Below are 19559 nucleotides of genomic sequence, written 5' to 3'. Positions count from 1 at the left end.
TTTCATCAACTGTGCCCACCAGAGGGGGAGCCGGGGAGGAGACTATTTCCAGTTTTATTCATGTGGTGTTTTGGTACATGTGGTACTTAGATGCCTATTGACTAAACAGTTGGACTCCCAGACACCAGATATCACAATGCTGATATTGCAGTTGAAAGTCTACTTAGGTGTAGACATGCTGGATGCAATTGCAATTCAGGTACTAAGAGATTTTTTCAGAAGTGGCGTTCCTTTATTGTGACTAACTACGTCTCTCCGGGGATTGCTGCCATAGTCCGTCCTTTTAGACACACTTTTTTTACAATATGGTATAATCTCGAATCCCAGAAAATGCATATGATTTCAGAGATGGCCTTTCTTGTGATTATTGTCTTCTTGTTATTGTTTTTTCTTGGTGCTTATGTATTTTTTTCTTTTATTTTTGCATACCCCTCAGTTACACAATATATGATTGCTATTGCTTTAGTATTAAAACATTTTTTAATAAAAATATATTTAAAAAAAACTTGAAAAATAATTACACAAGACTACTGACATTAATTAAGCTATTCCTTTCACTTACAAGTTGTCAGATTACAAAACTATCATGCACCCCAGTGTAGCAGAATTTTGGTGGACTATGAAATGCGAGAAATTCTAATTTATTTAAAATAATTTTTATTAATAGCTTTTACAATAAGCATGTAACAAAAAAGCCCTTTTCTTACCTCTCTCAAGACTGTGCTTTTATAACCTCGATATAAGCCTCGGATTCCCTGTAATACAAATAGAACCATTAGGGTAGGTGGCAAAAAAAATCAAGAAAAGTCATGTATTTTTATGTAAAATCTCCCAGAAGAACACAACATTAACTTAGGAGCATTTCCCAAACCCTTTTACAAGTCATTGAAGCTTAGTATGGCTGCATAATATCTTAATATTTGCATTCATGTTGATTATGCCTCCAGGAAAATTCTGCTATTACCTAGCGGAGGGGTCGGTCTGGCTCCGGTGTCTTGGTCACGGTGCTGGCCTGCTAGTGTGCGTCAGACTGTTGCTCCTCCCAGTAGTGCCTTGCGCTGGAAGTGTCTTAAAAGTCACTTCCTCCCAGCGCCTTATGGTGCAGTGCAGCTGAGTGGGAGGGAGCAATGCAACAATGCAAGAGAGTGCGCCAACTCATGTCTCTGCACATGAAATGAGGAGGAATTCATCTAATTTCTCCCCAATTTATATCTAATCCCCTCTATTTCCTGTTCAGTCAATAACAATGAAGTGGTGGTGAATGGAAATGAAATGGGGTGTGGGGGGCTTTAATTGGCTTTATGAAATGAGGGGATTGGATGTGAAATTGGGGGGGGGGGGGGGGGCAATAGCCATGGAATGGAGGGGATTTAATTATTGTTTATTATATGACAATTTCATTTTTAAGTCACAATATTTACCACCATAATCGCAACTGCACATTTTCCCCAAATCGTGCTGCCCTAAAGCTAAGCAATGCCATATATAAGATATAAACTGAGAACAGATTAGATAGATAGATTTATAAGCATTTTTCCCCCTAATTTGGGTTTTCTTCTTAGTTCTCCATCCTCAGATGGAGTAATGGTCAGCAACCTATAGCCTTCTAGCTTTTGGGGAATTACTACACAGCATTCCCCAATACCTACAGCTGGCAGCTGTAGTTTCCAAACAACTGGAAGGCTACAGGTTGCAAATCATGGATTTAGCGTCTCTCACACATGTCCTAATATAAAAAGAATGTCTATCTGGTGACAAACCTTTACAAACAATTGAGATATTACCATATATGAGGCTGAAATGGGCCCTTTCGAGGTTTGATAGAGAATTTATGGTGTTGTCTGAGACTTCAAGGAGATTCTAGGGTTTGGAAGTTCATCATTCAGAGACATTCAAACAAAAATCTACCTCAGAGTTTATACATTTTAAAGCTTTTCTGTGTTGACTCAAACATTTTGACAGTACTTGGGATTTAGCAGGGTTCATTTAAGGAGATCACATTGTTTTCTGAGAACTTATATGGAACATAGTGAGACTTGATGGAGATCGCCTTTAAGGTCTGACCACTTACCTCTTGGCGCAGGGTGCTGGCAAACATCTGATAAGTGGTCGAGGACATAGAAACCTGTGTCCTTTGCTTTATGACCTCAGAAGGCACTCGAATAAGACAAGCTACCTAAGGGAAGAACACAGAAACATATCAAGTAATGAAATTATCAATGTACAGGAGGCCTCACCGAAGGAATTCTGGATGAATAGGAGTCCCTCCAGAGACTAGATGAGTGTGTCCTAACCAGTATGTCTCTAGCTGTTACAAAACTACAAATCTCAGCATGCCCAGATAGCCAGAGACTGAGTAACATATTTATTCATTTTTTGGGGGGATCTGGGACAGGTACACTTTAACATGTTATCTGTAGGGCTGTACTGTAAATCACTCCATCGCACTGCGCAGGCCTTTTTAGTCCTGTGCATATTGGCCAGCCATAATACCCGATTACAGGTAATGTTTTTGCAGCCAAATACCTATTAATGTGAATAAACTGTCAGCAACATGTAAGCCGGTTCCTGTTGTAACCACAACGTGGGACTTAACCATTGCACAGCTCTGTCTTGTAACAAGTCACGCACGTTTGTCGAACACATGACTAGGGCAGATATATTTTTTTTTAGACCAATAATAGTTGCTTTTGTACAACAGCAAGCAGAGATCTTAAAAATTTAAAAAGCTAACACTAAAACTCCAATATAGACAAAATAAGTACAGGCAACTCACCGCATAGATGTCTTTAACTTCGTGCTTTATTTCTGGGACATGCTCGGCATCCCGGTGCAGCGTGGAAGCCGCTCTGCCTGCATGTCCCAGAAATAAAGCACGAAGTTAAAGGGTACCTCTCATCAAAAAAACTTATGATATATTATAGATTAATGTATGCAGAATAACTTTCCAAAAGCATGTTATTAAATAATATGCTTCTTTCGATTTCATTTTCCACTTTGAAGAAATGACCACTAGGGGTCTCCCTACCAGTCCTGGCAGCAAGCATTTCAGACTCATGCTGGAGTCCTAAACACTACGAGCTGCCAGTCTGCTTTGTTCACAAAGGAGAACACTCAGAGCTGCCAGCCTGCTTTGTTCACAGCCTGTTTGGCTGTGAACAAAGCAGGCTGGCAGCTCTGAGTGTTTAGGACTCCAGCATGAGTCAGAAATGCTTGCTGACAGGACTGATCGGGAAAAATACAATAGAAAGAAGCATATTTTTCATTAACATGCTATTGGAAAGTTATTCAACATTCATTAATCTAAAATATATCAAAGTTTATTTGATGAGAGGTACCCTTTAACTTCGTGCTTTATTTCTGGGACATGCAGGCAGAGCGGCTTCCACGCCGCACCGGGATGCCGAGAGCTAGCGCTTGGCATCCCGGTGCGGCGTGGAAGCCACTCTGCCTGCATGTCCCAGAAATAAAGCACGAAGTTAAAGACATCTATGCGGTGAGTTGCCAGTACTTATTTTGTCTATATTGGAGTTGTGAATACCTTTATTTCGTAGTACAAGAGCACCACCAGATGCACAGCACATACTGCTAGTTTCCATATATACATGGACAATCCGAGGGAGACACATAAAGGGAGAGCAGTGCCAACACGCTGTACCTCTATTGAAGTCTAATACTAAAACGGATTGCAGACACTGTAAAGAAGTATTTATGAAATTCTCTTTTCCATACACTGGGAGATTAGGAGATTAGATAGATAAAGGGGTACTCCACTGGAAAACTTTTTTTATTTTATTTTATTTATTTTTTATCAACTGATGCCAGAAAGTTAAACAGATTTGTTAATTACTTCTTTAAAAAAATCTTAATCCTTTCCTTACTTCTCAGCTGCTGTATACTACAGAGGACGTTATTTACTTTTTGAATTTCCTTTCTGTCTGACCACAGTGCTCTCTGCTGACACCTCTGTCCATGTCAGCAACTGTCCAGAGCAGGATAGGTTTGCTATGGGGATTTTCTCCTACTCTGGACAGTTCCTAAAATGGACAGAGGTGTCAGCAGAGAGCACTGTGGTAATGCAGAAAATAAATTCGAAAAGAACTTCTGTAATATACAGCAGCTGATAAGTACTGGAAGAATTAAGAAGTAATTTACAAATCTTTTAAACTTTGTGTCATCAATTGATTTAAAAAAAAAAAAAAACTGTTTTCCAGCAGAGTACCCTTTTAAATAGATCGATTAGATATATCTATCTATCCGTCTATACACATATATACATATTACTGTGGGGAAAAAAAACACTTTTATGGTAAACACAGGTCCGATTAAGAAATCTCTATAGTAAAATCAGGACTCCCAGATATGTCTAACACAGTGTGGTCTCTGGAAGAACATGTACGCTGGATTAGGTGAAACGGCCTGCATGACTGGCTATGTGTTACGAGGGCCGCCGATTAAATGTGAGCGTACTGTATTCATCCCAATCATTTCTTATTCAGCAAACACACGGAATGAAGACAAAGCCTGTGTTCTGTGGAGGGTGGATCAACAAAAAGCACAAAAAGTCAAAACGGATTTTCTTTGCCTGGGTCAGAGCTGAGGTCACTTAAGGTTCCTCTTGTTACCTACAAAACCATTTTGGAGACTGAACCAACAAACAGAATCATTCGGAATTCATTTGTGATTAATCAGACTGTGGCTTCCAGTAGATCAGCTGGAAAATCTAAGCAAATAGGTGATGGTTCCTATAGATCAGTGTTTCCCAACCAGGGTGCCTCCAGCTGTTTCAAAACTACAACTCCCAGCATGCCCGGACAGCCAAAGGCTGTCCGGGCATGCTGGGAGTTGTAGTTTTGCAACAGCTGGAGGCACCCTGGTTGGGAAACACTGCTATAGATGATGGTACAAATTATTAAAAAAAAATATTTATCTGCAAGATTCTAGGACATAGGCGAGGCTTCAAGGAACTAAGAACTCTAGCCTAAGGGCCCCTATAGAAGTTATAAAAACAGCTGTGCCCCAAAGACTTCTACAGTACAACCACAGGGAATGGAAAGAGCACTTCAAATCTGTGGCAAATCCACAGCAAAATACAGTATAACAGGAGGATATTGCTACAAATTTGCAATGGCTTTCAGCTTACCACAATAAAATGGACATAAACAGCAGAATAAATCCACAACATTCTACAAGTTTAACCCCTTCAGGACCCATGACGTACATGTACTTCATGGGACCCCGGTACTTAAGGACCCATGACATACATGTATGTCATGGTATATTCCGGTCCCTGCCGCGGCGCCCGGCAGAGATCGGAATGGCATGACTGCTGAAATTGTTCAGCAGGCATGCCATGCAAACGCCGAAGGGGGTCCCGGAACCCCCACATGTCGGCGATCGCAGCAGAGCAAGCGATCTGCTGTGATTCCGGTCATTGGGGGTCACTTGCGACCCGATGACCCAGAAAACGACGGTGATCAGCGGTGTACGATACACTGCCAATCGCCTTCGGTTGCTGGGAGCGGTGACAATACTGCCACCGCCCCAGCAACGCTGCTATTGGCCGGCGATCGTCCAGCCAATAGCAGTGCGGCAGAGGAGGGGTTAACGGTCCCCTCACGCAGCCCTGCCCACTCGCCGAGTTCAGTCAGCGGGCAGAGGTGCCAGAAGAGGACCGGGACCCCCCCTCTGTGCTCCGGAGCCCCCTCATCCATGGCGATTGCCCCCCTAGTGCAGGGACAGTGTTCTTTCAAGGAAAGGTAGGTGTAAAGTAAAAGTGAAAGTATAAAATAAAAGTGAAAGTATAAAAAAAAATAAAAATCCCCCCCCCCTCCCACCTGACCCCCTAATAGGCCCCTAGGGTCCTGTGATCAGTGTCACCAGGGACCTATTAGGGGTTCAGGGCGCTGCGTGCGCCACCCCTTTTTTTTGGCCTCAGCTTTCCCCCCCCCCCCCCCCCTCCCCCCATTATAACGGTGTGTGAGGGATAATCACACACAGTTATATAAAGTAGTGCACCAAGCACCATACTACATACTCCCCCCCCCCCCCCATCACCGCCCCTCCCCCCGCCCCGCCACCGTAGAAAAAAGGCGATCGCTCGCCGGGCATTTTCGGCACCGGAGGCTTACGCTTTTTTAGCCTCCGACTCCGAATCTGCCAGTGAGGACGAGGAAGATCCTACTTTTTTGTGTTCTTCCTCGTCCTCCTCATCACCTAGTAGTGATGATGAGTCCCCTGTATGGCGGCGGAGACGCCTCCAGGCGAGGCCACGCACCCCCCATGAAAGTGACCCAGTGGCCGACACTAGTACAAGTGGCAATGCCGCTCGTAATAGGAGTCCGGCCCCCCAGACAAGTGCACCGGAGCCTCCTTCCGATGACCCTGTCTGGAGCCCCCCAGAGGGTTATCAGCCACAGATTCCTGAGTTTGTTGGCGACTCAGGAATCCGGATTGACCATGCTGGCTTCACTGATCTAGACTTTACGTTTTTTTTCAGTGACAGCCTGGTCAATCACATGGTGGAGCAAACAAACTTGTATGCCCAGTAGTTCATTGCCCACCACCCCGATTCCTTTTTGGCCAGGTCCAATGAATGGCGCGCCATTGATGCAGCGGAAATGAGGACATTTTGTGGCCTCTCGCTGCATATGGGCCTGGTCAAAAAACCAAGTGCTCGTCATTACTGGAGCGAAGACATCCTCTATCAGACCCCGCTTTACAGTATGGCGATGACACGGAAGCGATTCGAGGCCATTCAGAAATGCCTGCATTAACCCCCATTAACCACTAAATTGCCCAAAAAAAAAAAAACTGGAAAAAAAAAAAACCTGATAAGACCTCTGGGGGTGTTTTTTCAGAAATGGGTCATAGGTCACTGAGTCACTATCATCGGGGACTTTTTATGTTGCCTCAAATGCACAGCGCTCTCTCTCCACCTGAACATATTCTGTTTTATTATTATTTATAATTTTCTGGCCCACTGTACCCCATATTACGGGCCTCTGTACCCCACTTGTCTACCCCAGTTACGGCCCGTTGTCCCCCAAGTGTTCCCCTATTTTAGGGCTCAGTGCTCCCCCATTAACAGTCCTTGAGGGGGGGTCCCACATCCTGGCTCCATATGAAGCTCAAGGCCCCTGACTGACCTCACGTTATAACAAGACCTGGTGTGCACCCACCGAGCTGCTGTCATAATAATAATAAAAATTTTTTTTTTTTTTAAAAGGTATGTCCTTACTCCAAAGAAATGTATTTACAAATTGTGGGGGGTCTTTTCTGCTATTAACCCTTGTAAAAATGTAAAATTTTGGGGAAAACCAACATTTTAGTGAAATTATTTTTTTTTTATTTACATATGCAAAAGTCGTGAAACCCCTGTGGGGCATTAAGGCTTACTTTATTCCTTGTTATGTTCCCCAAGGGGTCTAGTTTCCAAAATGGTTTGCCATGTGTTTTTTTTTTTTTTGCTGTCCTGGCACCATAGGGGCTTCCATAATGCGACATGTCCCCCCCATTTCTGCAAAGTTGGCAAATGTGACTCCTTCTCTTCTGAGCATTGTAGCGCTCCTGCAGTGCATTTGACTTCCACTTATGGGGTACTTCCATACTCAGAAGAGAATGGGTTACAAATTTTGGGGGAGTACTTTCTGCTATTAACCCTTGCAAAAATGTGAAATTTGGCACCATAGGGGCTTCCTAAATGCGACCTGCCCCCCGAGCAAAATTTGCTCTCAAAAAGCCAAATATGACTCCTTCTCTTCTGAGCATTGTAGTTCGCCCGTAGTGCACTTCAGGTCAACTTATAGGGAACCTCCATACTGGGGGTTACAAATTTTGGGGGGTATTTTCTGCTATTAACCCTTGCAAATATGTGAACTTTGGGGGGGAAACACATTTTAGTGAAAATATTTTTTTTTTTTTACATATTCAAAAGTCGTGAAACACCTGTGGGGTATTAAGGCTCACTTAATTCCTTGTTACGTTCCTCAAGGGGGTCTAATTTCCAAAATGGTATGCCATGTGTTTTTTTTTTTTTTTTTTTGCTGTTCTGGCACCATAGGGGCTTCCTAAATGCGACATGCCCCCCAAAAACCATTTCAGAAAAACTTACTCTCCAAAATCCCCTTGTCGCTCCTTCCCTTCTGAGCCCTCTACTGCGCCCGCCGAACAATTTACATAGACATATGAGGTATGTGTTTACTCAAGAGAAATTGGGCTACAAATACAAGTATTACATTTTCTCCTTTTACCCCTTGTAAAAATTAAAAAATTGTGTCAGAAGAACATGCATGAAGATTGTGAATTTTCTCCTTTACTTTGCTGCTATTCCTGTGAAACACCTAAAGGGTTAAAATGCTGACTGAATGTCATTTTGAATAGTTTGGGGGGTGCAGTTTTTATAATGTGGTCTTTTATGGGGTATTTCTAATATGAAGACCCTTCAAATTCACTTCAAACCTGAACTGGTCCCTGAAAAATTGTGAGTTTGAAAATTTTGTGAAAAATTGGAAAATTGCTGCTGAACTTTGAAGCCCTCTGGTGTCTTCCAAAAGTAAAAACACATCAACTTTATGATGAAAATATAAAAGTAGACATATTGTATATGTGAATAAAAAAAAAATGTATTTGGAATATTCATTTTCCTTACAAGCAGAGAGCTTCAAAGTTAGAAAAATGCTAAATTTTCAAATTGATTTTTCACCAAGAAAGGATGCAAGTTACCACAAAATTTTACCACCATGTTGGGTAGAATATGTCACGAAAAAACAATCTCGGAATCAGAATGATAAGTAAAAGCATTCCAGAGTTATTAATGTTTAAAGTGACAGTGGTCAGATATTCGAAAAATGGCCGGGTCCGGAGGTGTAAAATGGCTGGGTCCTTAAGGGGTTAATGGGGTACTCCCGTGGAAAAAAAATTTTTTTTTATATCAACTGGTGCCAGAAAGTTCCGTGACTGCGATCTCACGCTATGCCCCTGGCATTCATGTTCATGGGAGGGTGCATGACAGCTGTGTATAAGCCCCTACCCATAGACATGAATGGAGGGGACGTGGCGTGACGTCACAATTATGGAAACCCCAGGCTTCTGTGACCATAACCCTGCAGTGCCGGCCCGGAGATCAGACATGTTATCCCCTATCCAAAGGATAACATGTCTAGGGGCGGAGTACCCCTTGAATGACTGGGTGAGAGCCACTTCATTTTCTAAACTATGGATTAGATACAACATAAGGACAGGTGTGGCAATGTTTTTACAAGAAATTAGCTCCTTTGTGTATTCCTGGATAACCCCTTTGAGGGACCACAAACTAGAAAGTAGAACCAATATAATAAGATTTTTTGTATTCATAAAATGTCTCAATTTACTTTTTTCTTTTTTTTTTTTTAAATACTAAAGTTATGAGGTTTTCTATTTAGTCCAGCTATATTATATTGGTTGTCTCATGAGGACAGGCCATATGTCCAATTAGGGTAAGTTTAACCTCTTGTATGTTGTGGTCAATAGTCACTGCAGCATCTTAAAGAAAAACCTAAAGGGAAACTAGGGAAATCTATCAGTTGTATGCTGCCCAAACCAAGGATAGCATAAAACTGGTGCAGGTAGTACAATGCTGTGATACTATGAATTACTCTGATATGCTTGGCCACTGGGACCAAGGTAACTTGTCATGGTGGTGGGTCCTAGCAGTTGATCTCCACCCACCAGTACTGGGAGACGTAAATGTTCTTATACAAAGATATGGAGAGACATGTCACTCAGGCCGGCTGGGCAGGAAGCATGACTAGTTACCCGGGTCCATGGCGTCCCAGCACCAGTTTTATGCTTCTTGCAGTTTGGGCAGCTTAAAAATCATGACAGGTTCCCTTTAAGATGCTAATGTCACTATTGAGCCATAAAAAGCATAGCAGTGTAAAACATGCATCACTCTCTTTAAAGGGGTACTACGCTGTTAGGGGACAAGATGACTGATCGCGGGAGGCCTGCCACTGGGGACCCCCGCGATCCCCTCTGCAGCCTTCTGGAGCTAAGTTTTCTCCAAGGCTGATGAAGGGCGGTGCAGCGGACGGGGCATGGTGACGTCACGGCCCCACCCCTTGTAACATCACGTCCACCCCCTCAATGCAAGTCTATGGAAAGGGCATCACGCTCCTTCCCATAGACTTTTATTGAGGGGGTGGGCATGACGTCACGAGGTGGCGGGCCGTGACTCCCAATGCTTCCCCCCCTACACCGCTCGTCATCAGCCTCTGGGCTGCTGAGGTACCGGGCTGCTGCAGGGGGGGATCGCGGGGGTCCCCAGCGGCGGGCCCCCCACCAGACATCTTATCCCCTATCCTTTGAATGTCTAACAGCGGAGTACCCCTTTAACTATGTATGCACTTGTGTGTATACACCTACAATATTAGAAGAAAAAAAAAAAGCCTGAAAGCATTAATGGTGAGTGCTGTTGTTTTCAATTATTTACCTCATCTTAATAAGAGATTGTTTACCTGCATAACTGGGCATCACCACTATAGTTAATAACACAGTGATTGCATCTATTAACCTAGAAAAAAGGCAAAGACGGGCAAAGAGTAAGCAGTAGTGCCAGCTTATAGCTCTAACTATATGATCAGGTTGTGTGTGGTATTACAACTTGGCTCTATTCACTGGAATTGAGCTGCAATACCACACACAACCTGAGGACTGGTGCAGTGCTGTTTTTGGAAGAAACGGACTCAGGTAGCCTAATGCTGGATAAATGCTTTAAAGGGGTACTCCACTGGAAAACATTTTTTTTTAATCAACTGGTGCCAGAATGTTAAACAGATTTGTAAATTACTTAATTAAAAATCTTAACTCTTCCAGTACTTCTCAGCTGCTGTATGCTCCTCAGGAAGTTCTTTTTCAAATTTATTTTCTGTCTGACCACAGTGCTCTTTGCCGACACCTCTGTCTGTCTCAGGAACTGTCAAGAGCAGGAGAGGTTTGCTATGGGGATTTGCTCCTGCTCTGGACAGTTCCTGAGACAGACAGGTGTGTCAGCAGAGAGCACTGTGGTCAGACAGAAAAAAAAACGTAAAAAGAACTTCCTGTGGAGCATACAGCAGTCGATAAGTACTGAAAGGGTTACGATATTTAAATAGAAGTAATTTACAAATGTGTTTAATATGTTCTGGCCCCGGTTGATTTAAATTTTTTATATATATATATATATATATATATATATATATATATATATATATATATATTATATATTTATCCAAGCAATGAACAAAGTATTCAGCTCACCCCCAGCGGCCCCACGCGCACGGACTGTGCAAGGCAAGCACCACATCAATAGAGAAAATAGGAATGTCCAGCGCAGATGGTTGTGCAAAGATGGTTGTTCTTTATTGGATAAAAGCCATAACAGGAGGAAAAGTAACGCGTTTCAGGTACTTGTACGACTAAGGGTGCTAACGCACCTGAAACGCGTTACTTTTCCTCCTGTTAAGGCTTTTATCTAATAAAGACCAACCCTCTTTGCACAACCATCTGCACTGGACATTCCTATTATATAATATATATATAAAATATTATATATATATATATATATATATATATATATATATATAAAGAAATATATAAAATATATATAATATTATTTTTTTTTTTTTTTTTACACCAGAGGACTCCTTAAAGTCTGCAGGATCTGTGCTTGTCTACGTGCAGGGAGATAAAAGTATTCAACTGTATAGAATGAGCACTTCAAAGCCATATTCATAGAACCACAAGGAAACCGCTGCTGCCAATCCACAGTCATTTTGGGGGAAAAAAGGTAAACTTATGAGCAACTATGTGTGTCTGGGGTCAACACCAATAGCTGACCCCATTATGTCAAGAAAATAAGAATTTGTCAACTTGTAAAGTTCAGCATAAATATTCATAGAACTTCATGCTCCGTAACACTTCACGTCTTTACATTTGCTTTTTGTTGCCTTAAACACACACAGGCAGAAGGGAAACCTTAAAAGGGTTTGCAGATAAAAAACAATCTATCTGACAGGAGAAGCGGCTGCCCAGCATGGCTTTCTGACTTCTGTGGTGCTGCAATCTTACTCGGGGAACACGCTAATGCCTTCCTCTATATTCTACAGCTCAGTCTATTTCTTTTTAGATTATCTTTGATCCCCCCTCTATTTGAATCCGAACTACAAGGAAAGATTTTTTTTTCCTCAGGTGCCCGGTCTGAACTCTAAATACGGAGCCGATGTCATCTTAGGGCCACTTGTCACATCCATTTTCCTGGAAACACTGCTGCCCTGGCCTTGCTGCAAGAAATTGGTGACATTTAGACATCAAAATGAAGGAAATGTTAAACAAAAAAAAAAAAAAAGGTATTTTCCTCTACATACATTGAAAGACGGTACTAAAGGGAAAATTGGCTCGTTGTGGTGTGAAATATCTGTGTGCATTGGAATATGTGCTCATTGGTCCGGATTTACTCAAACTGTCTCATTTTAAAGGGTTACTCTGCTCCCCAGCGTCGGGAACTCAATGTTACGAACGCTGGGTACGGGCTTCCGCGTTCACGCCTGCCCCCTCATGACGTCCCGCCCCCCCTGCCCCGTGATGTCATGTCCTGTCCCCTCAATGAAAGTCTATGGGAAGGGGGCGCGACGGCCGTCGCGCCCCCTTCCCATAGACTTTCATTGAGCGGGCGGAGCAGAACATCACGGGGCGGGGCGTCACAAGGGGGCAGGCGTGAACACGGAAGCCCGCACCCAGCATTCAGAACATTGAGTTCCGGGGGTTGGGGAGTGGAGTAACCCTTTAAAGGGGTACTCCCGTGGAAAACTTTTTTTTTTTTTTTAAATCAACTGTTACCAGAAAGTTAAACAGATTTGTAAATGACTTCTATTTAAAAATCTTAATCCTTCCAGTACTTTTTAGGGGCTTTATACTACAGAGGAAATGCTTATCTTTTTAGATTTCTCTGATGTCATGACCACAGTGCTCTCTGCTGACCTCTTCTGTCCATTTTAGGAACTGTCCGGAGCAGCATATGTTTGCTAAGGGGATTTTCTCCTGTCCTGGACAGTTCTTAAAATGGACAGCAGAGGTCAGTAGAAAGCACTGAGGTCATGACATCAGAGAAATCTAAAAAGATAAGCATTTCCTCTGTAGTATACAGCCCCTAAAAAGTACTGGAAGGATTAGGATTTTTAAATAGAAGTAATTTACAAATCTGTTTAACTTTCTGGCACCAGTTGATTTAAAAAAAAAAAAAAGTTTTCCACGCGAGAACCCCTTTAAGAGTAGGTTCACACTTGTCTCTGGGCTCTGTTTGGCACCAGAAAACAAAGCCGAACCGTTTGCTGCACAATGGACACCGACAGGTAATGAAAGATCCCATTGTCTTCAATGGTAGCTGTCGGATGTCTGTTTATTTTGTATTATTTGTCCAAACAGAAAAATGACTGCTTGCAGTATTTTTCTTATATTGATTTGGTTACATTCTGCAAATTAAAATAAATCTGCGAATGGAGCTCTGACACAAGTGTGAACCTAGCCTTAGACAGTGTAAAACATAGCCTAGACCAGTGGTCTCCAATCTGCGGACCTCCAGATGTTGCAAAACTACAACTCCCAGCATGCCCGGACAGCCGTTGGCTGTCCGTGCATGCTGGGAGTTGTAGTTTTGCAACATTTGGAGGTCCGCAGGTTGGAGACCACTGACCTAGGCAATTTTAGGGAGCACCAGATTTATCACAGTCTATCAGGTTGTTTGATCGAAATGTCAATAGTCTTAAAGGGGTACTCCCGTGGAAAACTTTTTTTATTTTTTAAATCAACTGGTGCCAGAAAGTTAAACAGATTTGTAAATTACTTCTAATAAAAAATCTTAATCCTTCCAGTACCTATTAGCTGCTGAATACTACAGAGGAAATGGTTTTCTTTTTGGAACACAGTGCTCTCTGCTGACATCATGACCACAGTGCTCTCTGCTGACATCTCTGTCCATATTAGGAACTGTCCAGAGCAGCATATGTTTGCTATGGGGATTTTCTTCTACTCCGGACAGTTCCTAAAATGGACAGAGATGTCAGCAGAGAGCTCTGTGTTCCAAAAAGAAAACAATTTTCTCTGTAGTATTCAGCAGCTAATAGGTACTGGAAGGATTAAGATTTTTTATTAGAAGTAATTTACAAATCTGTTTAACTTTCTGGCACCAGTTGATTTAAAAAAAAATAAATAAATAAATAAAAAAAAAGTTTTCCACAGGAGTACCCCTTTAAGCAGTGTCTCCCAACCAGGGTACCTACATCTGGGGGAACCCTGGGTGGGAAGCACCAGTATAAAGTTTAGACCTACTATTAGTTCGCAAAATTTACCAAACTCTTTTGCCAAGACAGTGGCTGACATTTATCATTGTCTTTAGACATTTTTGTGTCTACAAAAGGCGCAAAAAAGGTGCAAGCAGGGTTTATTTGTGCCTTTTTTGCCTTTTGGTTTACACATTTCTGCTGATTTTGAGTGTAAGCCCAGACTTAGCTTTTTGGTGTATGTGAAGAGAGAAATTTCAGAAAATGTGACCTGCACAAAATGTATCAAATGCTCTGTGACCATTTAATAAATCTGATGCTCCTGCACATTACAGCACACAAAAAAACGTGTAGAAAAATGCTTCACTTACACCTACAATGCTAAATGCTTCACTTACACCTACAATGATAAATGCTTCACTTATACCTACAATGATAAATGCTTTACTTACACCTACAATGATAAATGCCGGCCAGTGTCCCTTTTGTTGGAAGCAGGGTGATTACAAATTCATTATAAATGAATATATAATTATAAATCTGTCTTTTTATTATTATTATTATTATTATTTTTTTTTTTTTTTAAGACAGAATGCTGGTACATTTAAGTAACAAATCTGGGTCATTATCTTCTTAAATGTAGTGTACAGTTAGTAAAATATTGAGGAACACATTCCAATGCAATCAATTAAAGCAAACCTGTAACATGGACAAACAAAAGCACCCTAGAGTTTAGGGCCCATGCACACAACAGATTTTCTGCTGCGCTGTGCACACTATGGAACATTAGGATTAGGATTCCGTCGAAAGAATGAACATTAGACTGAGGAACTTTGAATTGCAGGAGTTAGTTTCTGCGCCAAATTCCTTTCAATATTAACCCAGACTCTGAGGAACGGTACAGTTCTTCTGATGGATTTTCCTTAGTGTGCCATAGCTGGCCAGAGCCTCAGAGCACCGGTCAGATGGCAAGGATGCAGGTGAGGGCGCTCCCAAACGCCGACTCAGCTGATCAGGACTCACGATTTTGCAGCGGATGTCCTGATCGGCTGCCTTGAGCTAACCGGTACCATTAACTCTGCATTTTGGACACCGCATCTAAAGGGTTAATTCTGGACATCGGCTGCTCATAGCAACTGGGACCAACTGGGTATGAAGCTAGTGAGCATGCTTCAAACCCCGGTAAAGGGAACAGGGTGTACAGGTAAGTCACAACAAAAAACGTGGTCTCAAATGGCTGGAGGTGCTCAACCCCAAATGTGGTTGTGCATATATACTGGGGGAGCAGATCCTGCCCTTGTAGTCCGTTGCTAGGGGCGATCCCCAGCATAAAATGCATACAATGGAGGATGCCTGCAGCGGACTACAAGTGCCACAATAGAATCCTACACCAGATAGATGGTGTGGATGTGTAACAATTAGAATAATACAATACAGAAATTTAGGTGCACTACTGTGGTAGATGTATACAATGACATTGGCTATCCCTCAACACTAATGTTAAAATTGAGACATTCGCCAGTTTATCCTTATATGAAGGACACACCAGAGCCCGCACACCAACGCCAAGGTTTCTCAAATGGCACGGGACCTAACGCTAATCCTACCTGTGCTTGATAAGCAAAACAGGGGCAAGTGGGCAATTACGGCAGCATCTGGTGTAGGATTCTATTGTGGCACTTGTAGTCCGCTGCAGGCATCCTCCATTGGATGGACGGACTACAAGGGCAGGATCTGCTCCCCCAGTATAAATGCACAACCACATTTGGGGTTGAGCACCTCCAGCCATTTGAGACCATGTTTTTTGTTGTGGTTTACATTTTATACTTGGAGGTGTGTAAACTCCATATGTAATGTGTCTGGAACATATCCCAGGCAGCATGAAGGTAGCACCTGCGAGGTCATGCACCTATATTAGCCAACTCAGGTGGGGCTTGCAGTTTGCCTCCCTCCTCCCATTGTATGTGTGTTTAGCCACGCTGGAGGGTACCTGGGAGGACGCTGTGAGTCGACCGAATGCTGCCGTAATTGCCCACTGGTCCGTTTTGCTTATCATGCACAGGTAGGTTTAGCGCTAGGTCCCGTGCCATTTGAGAAACCTTGGCGTTGGTGTGCGGGCTCAGGTATGTCCTTCATAAAAGGATATACTGGCTAATGTCTCAATTTTAACATCGGTGTTGAGGGATAGCCAATGTAATTGTATACATCTTCCACAGTAGTGCACCTATATTCCTGTATTGTATCATACAGGTAAGCCCTCAGTGTTATAGTACCAGGACACAAGGGTGTACCTGTACAACCTTTGTCCTAAAGCAGTACTCCGGTACTAGACATCTTATCCCCTATCCAAAGGATTTGGGGTGGAAAGTCTGGCTTCTGGAACCACCACATTCTCCAGCTGGCACCTGGGTGTTCTGAACATTTATGTTCGGAATGCCAGCTGTGCTAGGCTTCGGGTAGCCATGGTCGACATGCCCCCTCCATTCAGGTCTATGTAGTATAAGATGCATAAGAGCAGAGTATCCCTTTAACCTAGTTCTGAATAACCTTGTAAAGCTACATATTAAAAAGGTACAGTTCAATGGAGGAGACAAGGGCACTCAATTCCTCCTGTGAGCAAGTGACCATTTGGGTACCCAGTCCGAAAAAGAGACAACAATGTAATAGCAGGGTCCCAGAATTCAAGGAGACTCTGGGTAAAAGTAAAGCTGTGCTTTATTTAGTTCACCAATATGCAACATTTTGGCAATAAAATCCCTTTTATTTCTTTTTTATATAATAATATTATTATTTATTTATTTTAATAGCTGAAGGTGAAGAGTATATAGTGTATTCACATGCAGGAATATACAATGAGCAGATGTAGAGCTGTCCTTTTAGCCCTATAGACGTTGAATGAAGTGGAAGTGCACGTGCTCCGTGAGAACAGGGCCACTTATCTCCGAGACTGGTCACAAGTATCTGTCCTGAGAAAACTCCTCAAAAATCTATATATTCTTAATTTTTTCTTTTTCTGTAAAATCGCATTCTGTCTATAAGTACGTAAGGTCAACCAACGGTCCTTGTTGTCCATACAAATAGATCTAATGGTTTCTAAGGCCGTCAATATAATAAATAACAAAATTACGTTAAACCCTTCACCATGCATTTATGATTGGACACTGCCATCTAGTGGTGGTTTCTAATTAGAGGAGTGAAAGCATCTATAAACCCTATTTTTGCTCCTGATGTATCCTATACACATCTGCAATTATATACAGCAGTGTTCTCCATACAGTTTGTCTCTAGCTGTTGCAAAACTACAACTCCCAGCATGCCCGGACAGCCTTCGGCTGTCCTGGTATGCTGGGAGTTATAGTTTTGCAACTGCTGGAAACACATTGATATCCAGGCTGCATGCACTGACAGAGGTTTATGCTAGTACATATTATCTAAAATTATTATATTTAAAATTTATCATCAATTTTATGTCTTTAATTATGGTGCATATATATGGAGGCGATTTTAATATATGGGGCTATATACACAGGCGTATGATAAAACCACAGCATGTGCCTTATAGGTTTTATAACCGGTCTGTAATTCGGAAGTAATGTTGTTAATATACAGATGCAATATGATCTTCAACATGGATTTATCATCTTCCCAACACAAATTGCCTTTTGAAGTTCAATCCCCACCGCACAAGATTCAGTCTATAGTTAAAGGTAGCGAGAACTGGGAATCAAATGGGCACTGTCAGAATCAAAAACTTTATCTGACGTACATTTTGGCATGACATTAAAGGGGTACTCCGCTGGAAAACATTTTCTTTTAAATCAATTGGTGCCAGAAAGTTTAACAGATTTGTAAATTACTTCTATTAAAAAATCTTAATCCTTCCAGTACCTATCAGCTGCTGTATACTACAGAGGAAGTTCTTTTCTTTTTGAATTTCCTTTCTGTCTGACCACATTGCTCTCTGCAGGAACTGTCCAGAGGAGGAGAGGTTTGCTGTGGGGATTTGCTTCTACTCTGGACCGTTTCTAAAATGGACAGAGGTGTCAGCAGAGAGCACTGTGGTCAGGCAGAAAGGAAATTCAAAAAGAAAAGAACTTCCTCTGTAGTATACAGCAGCTGATGAGTACTGGAAGAGTTAAGATTTTCAAGTAGAAGTAATTTACAAATCTGTATAACTTTCTGGCAACAGTTAATTTAAAAGAAAATGTTTTCCAGCAGAGTACCCCATTAACCTTTCTAATACAGTAGAATCTCCCAATAGCGGACACTCACGGGGGAAAAAAAAAAAATGTCCGCTATTGAGAGGTGTCCCTTATTGGGAGGTGTCTACTAAGGGAGATTTTACTGTATACTTTATAAAAAAAAAATTTAAAAATCATATCTCATTTTTATAGAAATCATGGCTTATGAAAAAGAACACTAGGGGTCCCCATGAGATCCAGAACATAATCTTGTCCGGCTGCAGCCTTATCTTTGTCCTAGCTGAAGTACAGGCTGGGACAAAGTCCAGTAAGTGAGGGCAGGACTAGCACTCCCCTGTGCCAACTCCTGTCCTGTCTATCAGACTCTGAAAACAGAGAGGAGTAGATTACAGCGCAGCCTGCAGTGATTGGATAAAGAGACCCAGCACAGCACAGCAGACTCAGGGAGGAAGTGAATGCATGATGAGTGAGGACCGGTGGCCTCAGTGCTTGTTTTGGACACACCTCTTCCTGAGCAGTGGATGTCAGAATGAGTGAGCAGCAGAACAGAGGGAGTTTCTAAGCCAAATAAAGCTAAACACATAAAGACATGTAAAGAATCTGCCTAATCCAATGAGTAACATACATAAGCATTATTTTTTATGTGATATGACAGGTACACTTTAATGACTAAAGGGTACTAAAACCTCTAAACCCAGTGTTTCCCAACCAGTGTGCCTCTAGCCATTGCAAAACCAAAACTCCCAGGATGCCTGGACAGCCTTTGGCTGTCTGTGCAAGCTGAAAATTGTAGATTTGCAACAGCTGGAGGTACACTGGTAGGGAAAAACTTCTCTATACAATGCTTTTTTTTGGAAGAAACTGCTGCTTCCTGCAGTGTCCGCCGCCGGCACGTGGTCTTGTGTGGGAGGCTGATGGCTGACAGCTTCTAATTTGCAGAGTTCAAGCTTTAATGGTATGATGAATTTGTTGGCAGGATCAGTGTATATCTGTCTCCATTCATCTTTATTTACAAGCAATTTCCAGCCAGAGGATTAATTCCACTATCCTGCAACTCACACTA

General features: G+C 42.2%; 1 protein-coding gene across 2 annotated transcripts in view; it reads right to left on the bottom strand.

Moving 5' to 3' along the window:
- Positions 1–19559, bottom strand: part of SLC25A26 (solute carrier family 25 member 26) — a 183419-nt gene that overhangs the window by 121288 nt on the left and 42572 nt on the right. For both annotated transcript variants that reach the window (XM_056524560.1, XM_056524561.1), the window contains exons 4-5: positions 2072–2176; positions 708–755 (exon numbers count right to left, since the gene is read on the bottom strand). In XM_056524560.1, coding sequence (XP_056380535.1) covers positions 708–755; positions 2072–2176 — 153 coding nt within the window. The remainder of the gene's footprint in view (positions 1–707; positions 756–2071; positions 2177–19559) is intronic.

This window comes from Hyla sarda, chromosome 6, assembly GCF_029499605.1.
Source record: "Hyla sarda isolate aHylSar1 chromosome 6, aHylSar1.hap1, whole genome shotgun sequence".
Taxonomy (NCBI): domain Eukaryota; kingdom Metazoa; phylum Chordata; class Amphibia; order Anura; family Hylidae; genus Hyla; species Hyla sarda.
This window is presented reverse-complemented; position numbering and strand designations above follow the sequence as displayed.